Source organism: Galleria mellonella, unplaced genomic scaffold (genome assembly GCF_026898425.1).
Source record: "Galleria mellonella isolate WM207_F2 unplaced genomic scaffold, CSIRO_AGI_GalMel_v1 utg158, whole genome shotgun sequence".
NCBI classification, from domain to species: Eukaryota; Metazoa; Arthropoda; class Insecta; order Lepidoptera; family Pyralidae; genus Galleria; species Galleria mellonella.
Genome location: NW_026442003.1, coordinates 3110348 through 3126397, shown reverse-complemented (window position 1 = coordinate 3126397; position 16050 = coordinate 3110348). Strand labels below are relative to the sequence as shown.

Below are 16050 nucleotides of genomic sequence, written 5' to 3'. Positions count from 1 at the left end.
TGGCATCCTCGGTGCTACAGGTGTCCATAGTCTACGATAACACCGTTTTCCATCAGACAGGCCATGCTTGTTTTACCATGTAAGTAATATAAAAAAGCATCATTTACACAGAATAAACGCCGTGTGGTTCCGGCACTGTTTTTTTATACCGCTGTGGCGTAATATGAGGGGGGAACTATACAGTGGACTATGGATAAATCATAATTCTGACACGAAGACAGTATAATTCACCCACGGTAAGATGACGACGGCGATATCATTGTTCAAGTTATTGGAGTTGTATGCGGCGTGAACGTCGACGGCGGACGTGTTCACGCATGCCGCCGGAGAACAGCGGGAGCCGTAAGCAGGGAGTGAAGTCGATGGCCGGTTGTAGCCGTCCCACCAGCAGTGGGCGAAGGTATTACTCGTGTTGGTTAAAGAGCAGGCACATACTGAGACTGCCCCACCATACAGATTGACGAGCACACCGCCCTGAAAAACCATTGAGGACTAGATTAAATTAATTTCTTCCTTTCCTCCATCCCATATAATGCGTGGTATACACGTAGTGGGGGTATCATGGGCGAAACATTATACTCTGTTATCCCATGTTACTGCTCATGTCTATAGGCGACGGTTACCACTTTCGATCAGGTGGGCCGTCAGCTTGTTTGCCATTCTAGGTTGTATAAAAAAAAATGAAATTGATTGGTGTAAGCTTGTAAATACGTTAATAAATAACAAACTCACATATTGGATTATCGGGACTTTTACATAGGGGCAAAGGAGCATGCGACTAACGTGATGGTAAGTGACACCGCCAGCCATGATCACCTGCAACACCAAGAGGCATCGCAGGTGTGCTGCTGGCCAAACTGCCGTTACTCTTTTTTATGCAAAAATTTAGACAGATTTGAATAAAATTTGGTACATGGATAGGTTATATCCTTACCTAGCACATGGAAAGTTGTCAGTTATGCGGACTACCATTTGATGCCAGTAGAGTATAGGAAAGGCTAAGAATGGGTCTGGTAGTCAGGTCGACCTCTCCGTGATCCTGGAAACCGTCATCGTGAATCCCAGGTGTATTCGTTACCCGGGATTCAGCACGATGTTCGACTGTCTTTCTATTTTCACCTGTCATCCTTCACTGGTGCCCCGCAAGTGTATACCGTTGGCGCGGACGGGGCTACCATTCCATAATTGTCCATAAAAAACCCCTAGCACATAGAAAACTTTTTATACTCCTTGATGCGGATGTATTTTCAGGATAGTTTACAGTACAGTAAGGGTAATAACATGACACCAAATATAATATTATACCATTGTTGGTCTCGGCATGGGCAGGTTTCCTAAGCAACTTAGCATGATAAACAAGCTGACGGCCCACTCGATGGAAAGTGGTAACCGTCGCCTGCAATACCAGGGCAATACTATGATTGTCACAGAGTACAATGTCTCGCTGATGGTACTCGGCGTTGCTATTTCCGAGGACTATGTTATGATACCTCCGTACCCTGTAACTCCACCGCCATATCCCACCCTTCAAGCCGAAATATTGCCATGCAAACTCAACTGCTTCACAATAGAAATACAAATGGGAGAACAATTTTTTTAATAAATACCTACTAATAATAGCGAAATGAAACTAAATAATAATAATGAAACCAGTAGTTTAATCGTGTGGTCCGGCATAGAATAGGCCACCCCTTCCTTTCCCGTGGGTGTCTTTTTTTTATGGGTTATAATGGAGTGGTAACCCGCACTATCGGTATACACCGGCGGGCACCAGTGAAGGATGATAAGTGAGAATGAAGCAGGTCAGTTAGCCCATCGTGACGAATTCAACAAGAATTGTTCACGATGGTTTCCACTATATTTCATTTCGCATAAAACAAATGACGATTTAAAAGTAATTTAAAAGATTTGGATTTGATATCTTTTAATTTACCAGATAATATATCGTGTTTCACTCACCAAATGGGGATGGTCCCCGAGTCCAGCCCGCCACCCCCCCACAACCCTGGCTCCGTCGAAGTCGCCAGCCTCCTCTGCCCGCTTGATGCTTGTCGCTAGAGGGATGCCGTAGTCCTCGTGGTAGTTCAGAGCTATCTGCTCCTCAGCCAGCGCCGAGCACACCACACCTACTGCAAAGATCAACAGTCTCATTTCGATGTTGACAAGTTTGTGAATAGAATTTGTTTTCTTTTTTTTTATAAATAATATACTTATCGGAACTATCTTTATAGATAAATTCATATTAATTAAAATATATAAAAGATAAAAATAATTATCCATTTTAATTAAATTTGATTAAGTATTATTTATAATAATAATAACAATAATAGTTTATTCAGCTAACATTGTTGCACTTTACCAGAGGTAGACTTTGTATACCTAAAAGTTTTTTGTTGGGCACCTCTATACCATTCATGTTTCAACCGTGAAGCAGTTGTGTTTGCATGGCTGTTTCGGTTGGAAGGGTGAGATATGGCAGTGAATTTACTGGGTATAGAGGAATAACACTCAGTCCTTAAGAATCACATCGCATAGGAGGTATCATGGGCGAAACAGTACACTCTGTTATGTCCATGGTACTGCTCATGTGTATAGGCGACGGTTACCACTTACCATCAGGTGGGCCGTTAGCTTGTTTGCCATTCTAAGTTGTATAAAAAAAAAATTTACATTATATATAATAAAAATGATAGAAACGTCAAATAAAATTACAATTTAAATTTCAAACTAAGCCAATGTCACAGCATTAATATATACATTTATAGCTTACAAAAATTAATTAATATTGTAAAATTTATTTTCTTTTTACTTTATTTACTTTTAACGGCAATTCTCTTATTTTTTTTTTTATTCTATTATAAATTCGAATAGCCATTACACCGCAGTTTCGTCGATGCAGCGTTGACCTACAGGTGGGTAGTTTCAAGTGGATTGGCAACCAGCATTAAGCTTTAGTGATGTTTTAAGAGAGACGCTGTCGCCCATCCCTTGCTTTCCCTTATTCGCCTCTTACGACAGCCATGGGAAAGGAATAGGTTGCCCATTCTATGCAGGAACCATACGGCAACAATAACAATTGTATAATCTAGTCAAAGAAAAAGTCTGTGGAAATGGTGCAAGTATTTTTTCACTTATAATGATGCCCATTGTTTTCTCACTGTGATTATTTCTTGTAATTATTTATATTTATAATAAGTTTACTATTGTAATCTTTTGGAGGAAACAATAAAGAGTATCTATCTATCTATCTATAAACAAGAATACCACCAAGTGCCAACAGCAATAACAGGATGGTATGGCAGTATTTGATACATCTTCTGCCCAAATCCACAATGATGCTTCATTGGTGCAAGAACTGAACTCTTCTATATCAGGATACATCAATTAAATACAGTTTAATTGAAAATATTTATTAAAATTATCAAAAATAACAGCAGGTAATCTTCATCAGAGATGATTTGGAACTGATTATATAGAAAACAGCTATATTATACGGATATCATATTATATCCCAGGCTTTTTTAATTAATGGATGATAATGGAATGGTAACCTGGCCTGCACTATCGGTATATGCTAGCCTGGGGTACCAGTGAACAATGATGAGTGAGATGACGTCAGGTCAGTTGGCACATTGTGAATTGCCTTTTTTATACAACTTAGAATGGCAAACAAGCTGACGGCCCACCTGATGGAAAGTGATAACCGTCGCCTATAGGTATGAGCAGTACCATGGACAAAACAGAGTATACTGTTTCGCCCATGATACCCCCCATGCGTTGCCATTCCTGAGTACTCAAGTGTTATTCCTCTGTACCCAGTAAATGCCTAAGTTAATACCAAGGATGAACCGCGTGGAGGTCACTCTGACAACATGTTGCTAATAACTGAGCGGCTAGTTAGTAACAATTCAGGGCTCCAGGTTATAGGGATCAGACATTCCAATTAATAAAGCTGTTCACTGCATAAACAGTTGCTATCAGGTCCGTTAAGTATCGGCGTTCAGAGTCGAGCCTGGATCCAAGATATGAAGGAGGTGACGCGTGCGAACCCTGCTGGTAGACCGGACTGGCAGCCGCGGGCGGCCACAAATGACGTCACACCGATCTGAAATTAACAGAGTGAGACTTTTTAAAGAAGTTCTTATGTAGACCTCTTGCAGGGGTATGGAGACGACTTGTGTTTCCAACGAGTGTGACTTCTGTGTAGGGCTGCCATCACCTAAACTGCCGACATCGGATAAACACGGCAAAAATCCCGGACATTTGGGCGAAATATGGTTTTTCCCCGGACACTATTTTGCCGAGCCTTCTTGAATGCGGGTTATTGTGGATGAATTTGTAACTAAAATTTATTTCAATTGATCGCCTACCCTACTACCTAACATATTTGAATGAAATCTGGTACATGGACAAATAATATCTTAGCTTAGCACGTAAAATCTCGTACTGTTTCGTGCGAGTGTCTCATATTCAAGAAAACAAGTGTTCCATATTGTGGAAAGCGTACCTATAGATCCGTTTATCCCTTATGTACGACAATGGAGTAGAAGTAGAAGAAGACCAGAGGAAGACTTTGTACAAAAGTCGATTGCTTGGGAACCTCTGTCCCATTCGTGTTTCAACCGTGAAGCAGTTGTGTTTGCATGGCTGTGTTTCGGTTTGAAGGGTGAGATATGGCGTGAATTTACTGAGTACAGAGGAAAACACCTGAGTCCTCAGGAATGGCAACGTATGGGGGTATCATGGGCTAAACAGTATACTCTGTTATGTCGATGGTACTGCTCATATCTATAGGCGACGGTTACTACTTTTCATCGGGTGGACCGTCAGCTTGTTTGCCATTTTAAGTTGTATAAAAAAAAGACTTACTAGGACACGTTGGTTGTTATTCCACAGCCAGAGTGGGCCGCCGGAGTCGCCCTGGCAGGTGCCCTGCAGTGCGGTACCGCTGGTGCACAGCGTGGAGCCCACCACCGTGCTGGTGCCGTAAGTGTTCGCGCACACCGCATTGGTGATGACAGTCAGCTGCACGTGGCTCAGGTATTGGCCGTTCACGATCTGCTGAGCTGATGAATAGAATGTCTACGTTTAAAAACAATCTTTTAAAATGTAATCCGCTATATTATGGTAGCAAGTAGACAATTTATAAAAGTCATCATCTTGCCCTTATTTCAATGATTTAGGGTGGGCGTAATATGTTTTTATCCATATTACTCAAAATTTTGGCTTAAAAAAAGACTGGCTGACAGCTTGACGCCAACTCTCCTCGGGAATGCATCTTTTAGAGATATTTCGTCTCGATACGCCATATATAAGTGGTATATTTCATTTGTTTTCCTACTTCTAAAATCCACGCGGGCGAAATAGCGGCCAATAAGCTAGTTGTTCAAGATCAAGATTATAGGAATATTAATAAAAAGTAAAATTCTTCGCACTCGCAATATTAGAACCATAGAATATCTCCATCCTTCTCTAGCACCACATTTCATATATATATATATATATATATATATATATATATATATATATATATATATATATATATATCTAGCAATCGTTTAGAACAAGTTTTGCTTCATGTAAAACTAGATGGCGTCGTATTATATGTTTAGTGGTATTTATAAAAAAATATAATAAATTTGCCGTGTAGTCCTGGCATAGAATGGATCACTCCTTTAGGCGACTAAAAAAACGTAACGGTCGAGAGATGGGCAGTAGCGTCCCTCTTAAAACATTACCAAAAGTTCAACTGCGGTTGCCAACTCGCCTGCCAAGCGGGGCATCTACCGGCTCAGCAGTTGACAGTATGTTCAGCAGTGGACAGTTCACAGCTGATGTGACAAATAATAAATCTGTGTGTACTTACAGTCCCACCTGCGTCCGTAGCCAGCTGCCCAGGCTGCGGTCCCCGCGAAGTTGTTGTTCACCTGGTTAACTGGCAGACTGACCGGCTGGACATTGTCTGTGGAGTTTTAATACATGATAATGGTAACCCCGCCTTTGCACTCAGGATACATCAACGGGACACCAGTGAGTATAGGTAGAAGACGAAAGCAAGTTGACACATAGTGATGAATTTCACAAGAATTAACCACGATGGGTTCCAAAGTGGATAGCGCGAAGGTTATTAAAAGCAATGGTGCTTTTAAACCCCATTACAAACATACCCTTTCCCCCTATATGTGGGGTTTGTATCATTATATCTTTGGGACTGAGAGAAAATCTCGACATTTGTCTTAACTGGCTGCGTTTCGGTTTTAAAGGTGGGATATGGCAGTGAAATTACAGAGTACAGAGGCATAACACCTTAGTCCTCGGGAACGTCAACAGGGCTGTTCAGGTCTTCAAGCTACAGATGGCACTTTCCATCAGGCGAGCCGTCAGCTTGTTTGGCATTCTAAGGTAGGTATATAAAGAAATTATACGTACTGTTATAGTTTATCCAGGGCAGATTAATGATAGCCACATCGTTGTTAAGGTTATTGGTGTTGTAGCTGGAGTGGAGCACCACAGACGAGGTCACCACCCGGGTGCCGCCAGAGAACAGCATCAGGGAGCCGAGAACGACGGTGAACTGGCGCGCCTGGTTTTGCCCGTCCCACCAGCAGTGCGCCGCGGTGAGGCCTCGTGTGTTGGTCAGAGAGAGGAGCCGCACACTGAGGTCGCACCGCTGGTTAACGTGATGAGCAGACCGCCCTGTTGTATGAGAATACAGTAACAAGACTGGTTAGAAACAAGCTTTTATCCGCCATCTTGTGATTGAGATCATTTTAAAATGATGTCCAACAAAGTTGACAAAATATGGGTCATTCATGTTATTTTAAAAATATTACAATGTTGAATAACCCATAAAGTCATCACACATCGTCACAGAAATGAGGATGCTTCACTGGTCTAGTCGAAGTGTCAAGAATAGATAATATTAAAATCGAGTACATCTGTGGCACTTTCAAGGGTTCTAGTGTACTAGAAAAGTTAAGAGAAAACCGCGTGAAAAATGAAATTTCAACTCAATTAAATGTCAAGAATTTGTTCTAATTTAGCTTACAACTAACATATTGCATTTCAGGTTAAATAAAAGCTAGAAAAAACATTCAATTGAACAAAGTTAACAACGTAGAAACTGAGACGTACCAGAGGGAGACTTTGTACAAAAGTCGATTGCTTGGGTACCTCTGTCCCATTCGTGTTTCAACCGTGAAGCAGTTGTGTTTACATGGCTGTGTTTCGGTTTTGAAGGGTGGGATATGGCGTGAATTTACTGGGTACAGAGGAATAACACCTGAGTCCTCAGGAATGGCAACGCATGGGGGGTATCATGGGCGAAACAGTATACTCTGTTATGTCCATGGTACTGCTCATGTCTATAGGCGACGGTTACCACTTTCCATCAGGTGGGCCGTCAGCTTGTTTGCCATTTTAAGTAGTATAAAAAAAGAGATGAAACCCAGCCTTAACTTCTGAACTTTCAAAAAATTATGTTTGGATCGTTTAAAAGCTAATATCACTTGCTCCGTTCTTCGGAGGTCATGTACAGATACGCCATTCAGAGGCTAAAAGTGAAGTTCATATATATCGGAGTCAATTCTCGACACCAGAGCACGATAGGCGTAATGGAAGCCGGATAGGCTTGTGTGCCCACTCTAGGATGCAAGCGGAATTTCGCAAAAATATGTCTAAAAGCGTTTATACGCCTTTTTTAAAGAATCAGGTCTCCACTGAAAAATAATTTTAATATGCCAATGTAGAAAACGATACCCTCGTATGAGTAGCTCATCTTTAGTGCTTTTTCAATATTGGCTTACATTTTTCGACCATGTGTATACCACTGATGCCAGAAAACCCGAAATTGTTAGGTACGTCTGTATGGAAATAACAAGAGCAGGGCACAGACCCGATAGACTTATTCATTTTGAACTCCTTTTAAACGCAATACATACGAGACATTTGGCATTCTATGTGGGATAAAAAAAAATCAAATAATAATTATGTAAATTTCCACTCACCAAATGGGGATGATCACCTAGCGCTGCCGCCCATCCTCCCACAATCCTGGCTCCGTCGAAATCTCCAGCCTCTTCCGACCGCTTGATGCTGGTTGCTACAGGGATTCCGTAGTTCTCGTGGTAATTCAGAGCTATCTGCTCCTCAGCCAGCGCCGAGCACACCACGCCCACCGCCAGGATCAACAGTCTCATTTTGGCTCCAAGTACTTTCTGCATAAGCATCTCGATTTCCAATGACATTTTATACTTGCATTCGACTTGTTATCTCAACTATCTTTACCGATAACGTTTCTTTTAATAGATTTTTGACTGTTTTGATCCAAATTCGTGCGGTCATTTTTAATTAAATCAGATAAAGAATTCAGTTGGTAAATACAAGGATAAAGTGATGGATTAAATTCAACGAAGTGTTTCGAATTTTAACAAAAGTTAATTCGAACAAATTTGTCTGTTCGAATTCGTATCTCTGACACCAAGCAGCTCTATTTCCAATTTGTTGTTTAAAGCTTGAAGTATGAAATATGGTAATAAAATTTTTGGATATAGAGTTACAGCACCTTAGCCCTCATGAGTGTCACCGCATGAGAGGTTTTTTTTTAATGAACGATAATGGAATGGTAACTCCGCCTGCGCTATCGGTATACACTGACGGGGCACCAGTGAAGGATAATAGGTGAGGATGAAAAGGCAGGTCAGTTAGCCTATCGTGATGATTACACTGGAATTCAACACGATGGTTCCTGGGGGGACGATGGGGTCGACCTGTTAGGGTATATTGTTAGCAATGGGACTTATAATCCGCATTATTAACAATTAATTCCACCCCCAGCCGCATAAGAAGTCATCTTGGGCGTTACAATGTATGTGATATCCATTGTACTGTTCAGGTCGATACGGTTACATTTGTCCATAGCGGCCTACCAGCCAGCTCATTTGTCATTTTATATAAATGGTAAAAGTAGTTATCGTTCTAGATCAGGTTTTTCAACGTGTGGGATGCGACCCCCTGGGGGGTCGCGAAGCCTCTATAAGGGGAATCGCGAAAACTATCTCAGTTAAAAAAAAACATAGTTATAAAGGTAGATTTATTTAGAATAATGATAATTAAAACATTTGTATGTTAATACAAATTAACAAAAAAATAAAAACCTATGATAGATAGATTAACATTTTATTTGAGCTATTTATTACACACGTAAATTAACAAATGAGTTTATGGTAAATGAGTTAGTAAAATATTCAATCAAATGTTTAAACGTTTATATATTTATTTAAAAGATTGACAATATCAAATTTCTTCTGCGCGCACAACCTTGCATGCACTCTCTTATTCATTATTTATTTTTCTACAGAAATGCAAAAGGTTTAGTTATATATAAAGGTTTGTTATATATATTATATATATACGCCACAAGTTCATACAATCAAATTAATTACACTTTTTTTAAATTACAAACAAAAGATAAAATACAAAAATATGTTTTCGCCATGTGTGTCGCGGTGATCCAAATAGGCTGCAGCTCAGTGATAGTTTTGCTTAAAAGCAAAGCACTGATTTTCAGCTGCAGTCTGTAGTTGGGCTACACGGACGCGTGCATCGAACCCAGTGTAACCCGGTGACCTATAACTATAACTCGTCCATGCACAGGTAAACAAATTAACTTGAATCAAAAAAGTAATTTTGAACAATTTGATTTTTGCATAAAGAAAAATAATTCTTGAATCAAGTAATAATAAATAGGTTGACATGTCCCGTATACATCAGTAACGAATCCGCGATGGCTCCATGTACGAGTATGCTGAATAGAGATGTGAAAGATTGCTTCTTCTCCCATCATCTGCGGACCTTCTGGATGGGTACACCTTATACCTTCTTTGGTGCGAGCAAATGTTTAACATTATAGGAAATTTACCTACATATAGTATGCAATTGCAAGCGGTGTTCTAGCATGAAATACCGTCTCACTCTATTGAACTAAGGCTCCTAAACTCGACTTATTATCAAGGGGAATGCTTCGAAACTGAGGAGAGATACAACAAACAGCGTCATTCTTGCAATAAACACGCAGACTTGTGCCTTCATAGGGTTGGATTGATCGAGATTGTAAAATACAAAAAATACAATCGAATCGAGAATTTCCTAAATACACACTCCCGCTTGACATAAGATCTAACCTAAGCAAGCCGGCTTTTAAATACAAATTGCGCAGCTGCTTTTAAGAAAAATCACTTTCCCTTTAAGCTTCTCCTGCTGGTTTCTCTGTTCGAGTCATAAATTACTATTTGCTCTTCTATTGCAGTTGTTTTATTTATTTGTTTTATATAGTAATATTTTATGTATTTATTGTATGCAAATATTTATTTATTTAATATATTATGTGTATGTTTATATTATACGAATTTATCAAGTACTGCTTTATTTTTCCTCTATTCAATAATGCACCGCCTACGTATTTCTCTGTTCGCCCAATGGTCGACTGGTAGAGAACACCGTCCGGTGTTAAGTCCGCCAAATGTACATAGAATTTTACTGTGCATTAAAGTTTAAATAAATAAACAAATAGAATAGGTTTATAAGATGTTTGCAGTTATTTTAAATAAGGTTTGTCCTTATTTGTCATGCAAGACCTTTATTTTATCTTTAGATAAACCAACTACTTATTTGTATGCAACCAGACTATTATAACAATTATTTGACATTACATTCGTTTCAAGATTGTCAAATGCAACATTATCACTAGATTAATAAATGCTATTTACTAAATATTTACAAATACGATCTAATCTTTTTAAATTCTACGATTATAATATTGGCATTAATAACTTGGAAAAACCAAAATTCGATGAGTAACATTCTTTGAATCGACTTCAAAAAGTTGAATGTGAGAACATTCGGTTGTATTTTTTTCTACGATTAGAAAAAATATTTTTTTATGTGAAAGGACTTACTTATAGTTTAGTTCCATAGAAATTTTATCAAAATCGGTTCAAAAGTTAAGTTTTTGAAAACTCTTTCACTGTTAGTAATCTCTGAGTGCTACAGATCACTTTTTCTTTTGGTAATTGTATATATTTTGAATGCATGAACAAGCACACTTTATTTGCATTATACAATATAGGGAATACGCAAGACAATAAATGTAACGATACAGTTGTATGAGTACAGTGAGGCGGTCTTATTGCTGAGAGCAATCTTTACAAGACAACCTTAGAGTAAAAGAGTAATTGTTGTACATGTATATTTTCAATAATTAATCACAATAAATGTAATTGAAGTCCCTGAAAAATTCCTTGAAATAAAGGAATAAAATCTATAGCAAAAATATTCATTACTTTTAGCTTTACAAAAAAGTCTGTGATACCATCTCTAATCTATCATATATCTCTCTCTATCATATCTAAGTTTAATATCTCAACCAAAAAGGTGATTGTTATGTTAAAATCCATTCAGGCTTGCAAAATTTATTTTACTTTCTAAAATCTTAGAAAATATTTGGCCAGTACTTTCACAGACGTCAAAATAACCTTATTAAAATATGGAGAATAGTTTAAAAGTTATACAAACAAATATTGCACCCGAGGGATACCAGAGGGAGACATTCTACAAAAGTCGTTTGCTTGGACACCTCTGTTCCATTCGTATTTCTACCGTAAAGCAATTATGTTTGCGTGGCTGTGTTTCGGTTTGAAGGGTGCGATATGGCGTGAATTTACAGGGTACAGAGGAATAACACCTGAGTACTCAGGAGTGGCAACGCATAGGGAGTATCATGGGCGAAACAGTATACTCTGTTTTGACCGTGGTACTGCTCATATCTATAGGCGACCACCACTTTTCATCAGGTGGGCCGTCAGCTTGTTTGCCATTCTAAATTGCATAGAAAAACCCCGTGTACGAAGCCGGAGCAGCTCTCTAGTTAAAAATAAATACGAACAAAAATAGATATCTTTATTATAATTTATTTATTTATTTTTTGTTACAATTACATTATTTATAATAACGACATTTACATTTGTAACAATACAAAATTTAACCAGCTCTGAATTATTACTTTAATATTTTTTTTTTGTTTTGTATCAAAATATTTATGTAATAAACTTATAACATATAAATTACATTGTCCTCAGTTACTAAGTCTTATAAAATTGCGAGTCCCTTCTAGATTACCTCGTAGACCTATAACTCCGCTAATACCTCCATTGAGAAGAACTGTTCTGGCTAGTAATTCTCCAATAGTAAGGTTCTGTAAGATTATAAATAGTTGCAGTGACCAGGTCGATATTAATTTTGATACTCCAATTGTTTTTGTACGAAATGTCTATAAATATATAAAATGAGTCGTGCTGCTGGATCTGCTTATGGATATGGTGGCTTTAGTTGTTAGTTGTTAAGCATTTAATAATAGTTGTAAACTATATATATATTTCTTTGTACTTATTGTTATACATGTATCAATATATGCTGTGTTTGCCTATAAAAAATTGTTACACTTAGTTCTAAGCTCCATAATTGTATATATATTTACATTATTTTATGGAAACAATTGTTGGTAAACCTAAATAAATAAATAAAAATAAAAGAAACTATATCATTATTTGATGCCGTTTTATTTGCTGAACAGGAATGAGAAATTATAAGATTTATGCGTTTGATGATGAATTTCTTTAGTTTTGTCATTGTCACAGACTTGTTTTGAATCATTGTGACCCGTTTCAGTCGCTTCAACGACACCAACTACATCTTTATTATTTTTTATAAATTGATTTTCAATTATTTCATCTCTTTCTTCAATTCTACTGCTTAGTTTAAAGTCATTAGATGAATCATCCACATCATTTGTATCGGAATATGATGCATCACCAGATTTACTAAAAACTTTTAAACTCATTTCTTTTAAATCGTCATCATTATTTACTTCCTCGTTAGAATTCTTATTATTTAATTCAACACTTTCTTTAGCGGGTATCATCGTAAAAGATTCCTTGCTGACCATTTGCCAGCCAACGTTTCCATTGCTTTTGCTTAGTTTGTTTTCATTTTCTTGAAGTTGCTGCGATTTATCGTAATTCTCGTACGAATTACCAGATCTTTCTAAATCATTAACATCTTCAAGTTGTGGTTCTTGCAGGTCATCTTTATTTAATGATTTAAGATCATTATTATAAGTGTTTAGTTTATCATGTGTATTATAACTCATATCTTTACTGTCGAATTCATCTTTTACTGTATTGGTATCATCAAAATCTTTAGTAATTTCAGGTTTGTAGTCTACAATGTCACTATCAGATGCAACATCTTTTTCTAACTCATAATTATTTTTAATTTCACTATCATCTTGATTTATATAATGATTTTCATCATGGTTGTCAGTGATTTTTTCAATAGCATTATTGTCTTCACTCATACGCTCTTCTTCATTGCTATTATTGTCATGAGATTGTTTGTAGTGATATTTAACATAATCGTGTTTTTTATCATTTTGATTCCGATCATGTTTTTTAGATGTTAATATTAAAGCTAAAGGTGCTTTACCTCCTTTACTTTTTAAATTTGATTTCATTGGTAATATCTCCACTAAACGATCATTGTTTTCGACTTTTCTCAATTCCTCATTTATTTCTTTTAAATGTTCGGAACGATCGATTGCATCTTGAGATGTACGAAGTAGCGATAATATTAAATCTATAACGCTTTTTTCTTCGAGTGTAGCGGGTACTTCATTGTGTGTAGATTCTTTCGACTGTGATATAGTCCTGCACGAGGTCGATGTAACATGGTGCAGGAACAAGAAAGAGAGTGCTGGAACAAAAGATGTGATTATTCTTGTATAATATATATTAATTGTAAACAATTTGACCGGAGACACGAAACTGTTTTTTTTAACACGTTAACTGCCAACTACGAGATAACTCGTAAATGGCGTTCTTTTTCTTCAAAAAGTTTCTTAAGGATCTGCAACGCATGCGTAACAGCCCTGGTATTGCAAGCGTTCATAGGTTTTTATAATGGTTTTTTATAATGGCTGAGGTAGCAAACAAGCATACGGCCCACCTGATGGTAAGCGGTTACCGTAGCCTATGAACGCCTGCAATACCAGAGGCATTACGCGCGCGTTGCCGACCCTGAAGAAACCTCTTTACCCCCCTTTTGAAGAACCGCATGCTGTAGTCTCTTGGGAAAACCTCGGCAGGGAACTCGTTCCATAACCTGAGTGTTCGTGGAGAAAACATCTCTGAAACCGCGTTGTACGCGACCATTTAGGCTGTAAGGTATGAGGATGATATCGAAGTAATTTTTTTTAAATGATAGGTGACAGTGAAAAGGCAGGTCAGTTAGCCTATCGTGATGGATTCACTTGGAATAGAACATAGACAGTTACCAGGGGGAACCGCGAGGAGGTGATAATGAAGTAGTAGTAGCTTCCGTTATTGGTACACGCTGGCAGGGCACAAGTTAGGTGTGACAAGTTTGGATGAAAAGGCAGCTCAATTAGCCCATCGTGATGAATACACTTCGAATTCACCAAAATGGTTTCCAAGGTGGACCACGTGGAGGTCGACCTGACAGGGTATATTGCTAGCAATGGGACTGGATATATTGCTAGAAATGAGTAGTCCGCGTTACTAACAATCCCTTCCCTCCTGGCGTTAATAGGTTATTGCAACTGCGTACCATCAAGCGGGACGTATGCTTGTTTGCCGCCTCGATATATACAATAACAATACGCATTTTTGTTAAACAATCGGTTAAAGAGTAAATAGTACTCACCCAGTATGAACTTCATAATTACGGCATCTGAGTCCGCTGCGGACTGTGGCCCAGTTTTATACTTTCAAAAACTTACTGATTAGCATTATTAATTAAAGAGTTTACTGCCGTTAATGATCTTGTTACGTTTTAATTAAGCGTTGATTAACAATCGATTTAGTACAGGTAATAAAGGAATACAAAAATTATTTTATATACCAATTTGTTTTTTTATACCACTGAGGTGGCAAACAAGCATACGGCCCACCTGATGGTAAGCGGTTACCGTAGCCTACGAACACCTGCAATACCAGAGGTATTACGCGCATTGCCGACCCTAAAGAAACCTTTTACTCCCCTTTTGAAGAACATCACGCTGTAATCTCTTGGGAAAACCTCGGCAGGGAGCTCATTCCATAACCTGAGTGTTCGTGGGAGAAATCATCTCTGAAACCGCGTTGAACGCGACCATTTATGCTGTAGGGTATGAGGGTGAACTCCCTGTCGAAGGCGAGCCGTACGACGGTAGAAAGTCGCTGTGGGCATCATATTGAACAATTCCTCTGAGCACAATCCGTTGTATAAGCGGTAGAACACGCATAGTGAGGCAAAATCTCTCCTAAGACTTAAGACTTCGATTTGTAATAATAATGTATCGTATCACAATCCCAATTATCCGCATTTACAGAAAATATAACAATGTATGCAAGGAGCTTGATATCTTGCAACAATCCTTGCAATGTTACATTGAGGCTGCCAATTTGTTACTTTAAATCTATAGCCGTCATTCTTTTAATGTATGTAATATCGAATGTTATGCAGAGCAGTTGTTGGAGCGAATTTAATGCCGTTTTATGTAACATTTAATTTATTAATGTATTAATCTGTTTATTTTATTAATGGTTCTTGCTGAAAAACAGCGCTGTAGCGCTTCAAGCGCTGCAGCAATATGCTGAGCACGGACCTACATCACAGAACATTGCGACACACACGCGCGCACGCGTACATTATAATTTAATTGCTATCTATTTGTATATAATTATTATTTTCTTTTGTTTGTTTTGTTTTTGATTTCTTTTGTTTTTGTTTTGTGCGCTACTGTGTGGGCCGCATGTTTCTTTTGATTAAATTATTTCTTTCTTTCTTATTTCTAATCTGCAATCTGTTGCCTTGCTATAAATAAATAAATCATTCAAGTAGCGTGTAGTTACAGTCATACGATTTTATTATTGGATGCTTTTTATTAATTATAACTAGCGCTTACTCGCGTCTTCGTATGCGTGGCTATTTTTTTTT

The 16050-nt window shown here is 38.0% G+C and overlaps 2 protein-coding genes and 1 pseudogene across 2 annotated transcripts; all 3 read right to left on the bottom strand.

Annotated features, from left to right (window-relative positions):
- Positions 1-198: 198 nt before the first annotated feature.
- On the bottom strand, positions 199-2376 carry LOC128200113 (uncharacterized). The gene is made up of 2 exons (XM_052892363.1): positions 1960-2376; positions 199-474 (listed from the first exon to the last, which is right to left on the bottom strand). Exons 1-2 carry the CDS (start codon positions 2278-2280, stop codon positions 199-201), a joined length of 597 nt encoding a protein of 198 aa, XP_052748323.1. The 5' UTR covers positions 2281-2376.
- A 1018-nt stretch (positions 2377-3394) lies between these two features.
- Positions 3395-8261, bottom strand: LOC128200132 (collagenase-like; annotated as a pseudogene).
- Positions 8262-12595: 4334 nt separating this feature from the next.
- LOC116413344 (putative pre-mRNA-splicing factor ATP-dependent RNA helicase DHX16) lies at positions 12596-14839 on the bottom strand. Its single transcript, XM_031911931.2, has 2 exons — positions 14776-14839; positions 12596-13806 (listed from the first exon to the last, which is right to left on the bottom strand). The coding sequence occupies exons 1-2, from the start codon at positions 14789-14791 to the stop codon at positions 12614-12616; spliced, it is 1209 nt and encodes a 402-aa protein (XP_031767791.1). The 5' UTR covers positions 14792-14839; the 3' UTR covers positions 12596-12613.
- Positions 14840-16050: the final 1211 nt, after the last annotated feature.

Coding starts and splice junctions, on each gene's coding strand:
- LOC128200113 (XM_052892363.1), bottom strand. CDS start 2,280: ATGGATAATTATTTTTATCTTTTATATATTTTAATTAATATGAATTTA. Junction 475..1,959: donor TCGGGGACCATCCCCATTTG/GTGAGTGAAACA, acceptor ATGGTTTTTCAG/GGCGGTGTGCTCGTCAATCT.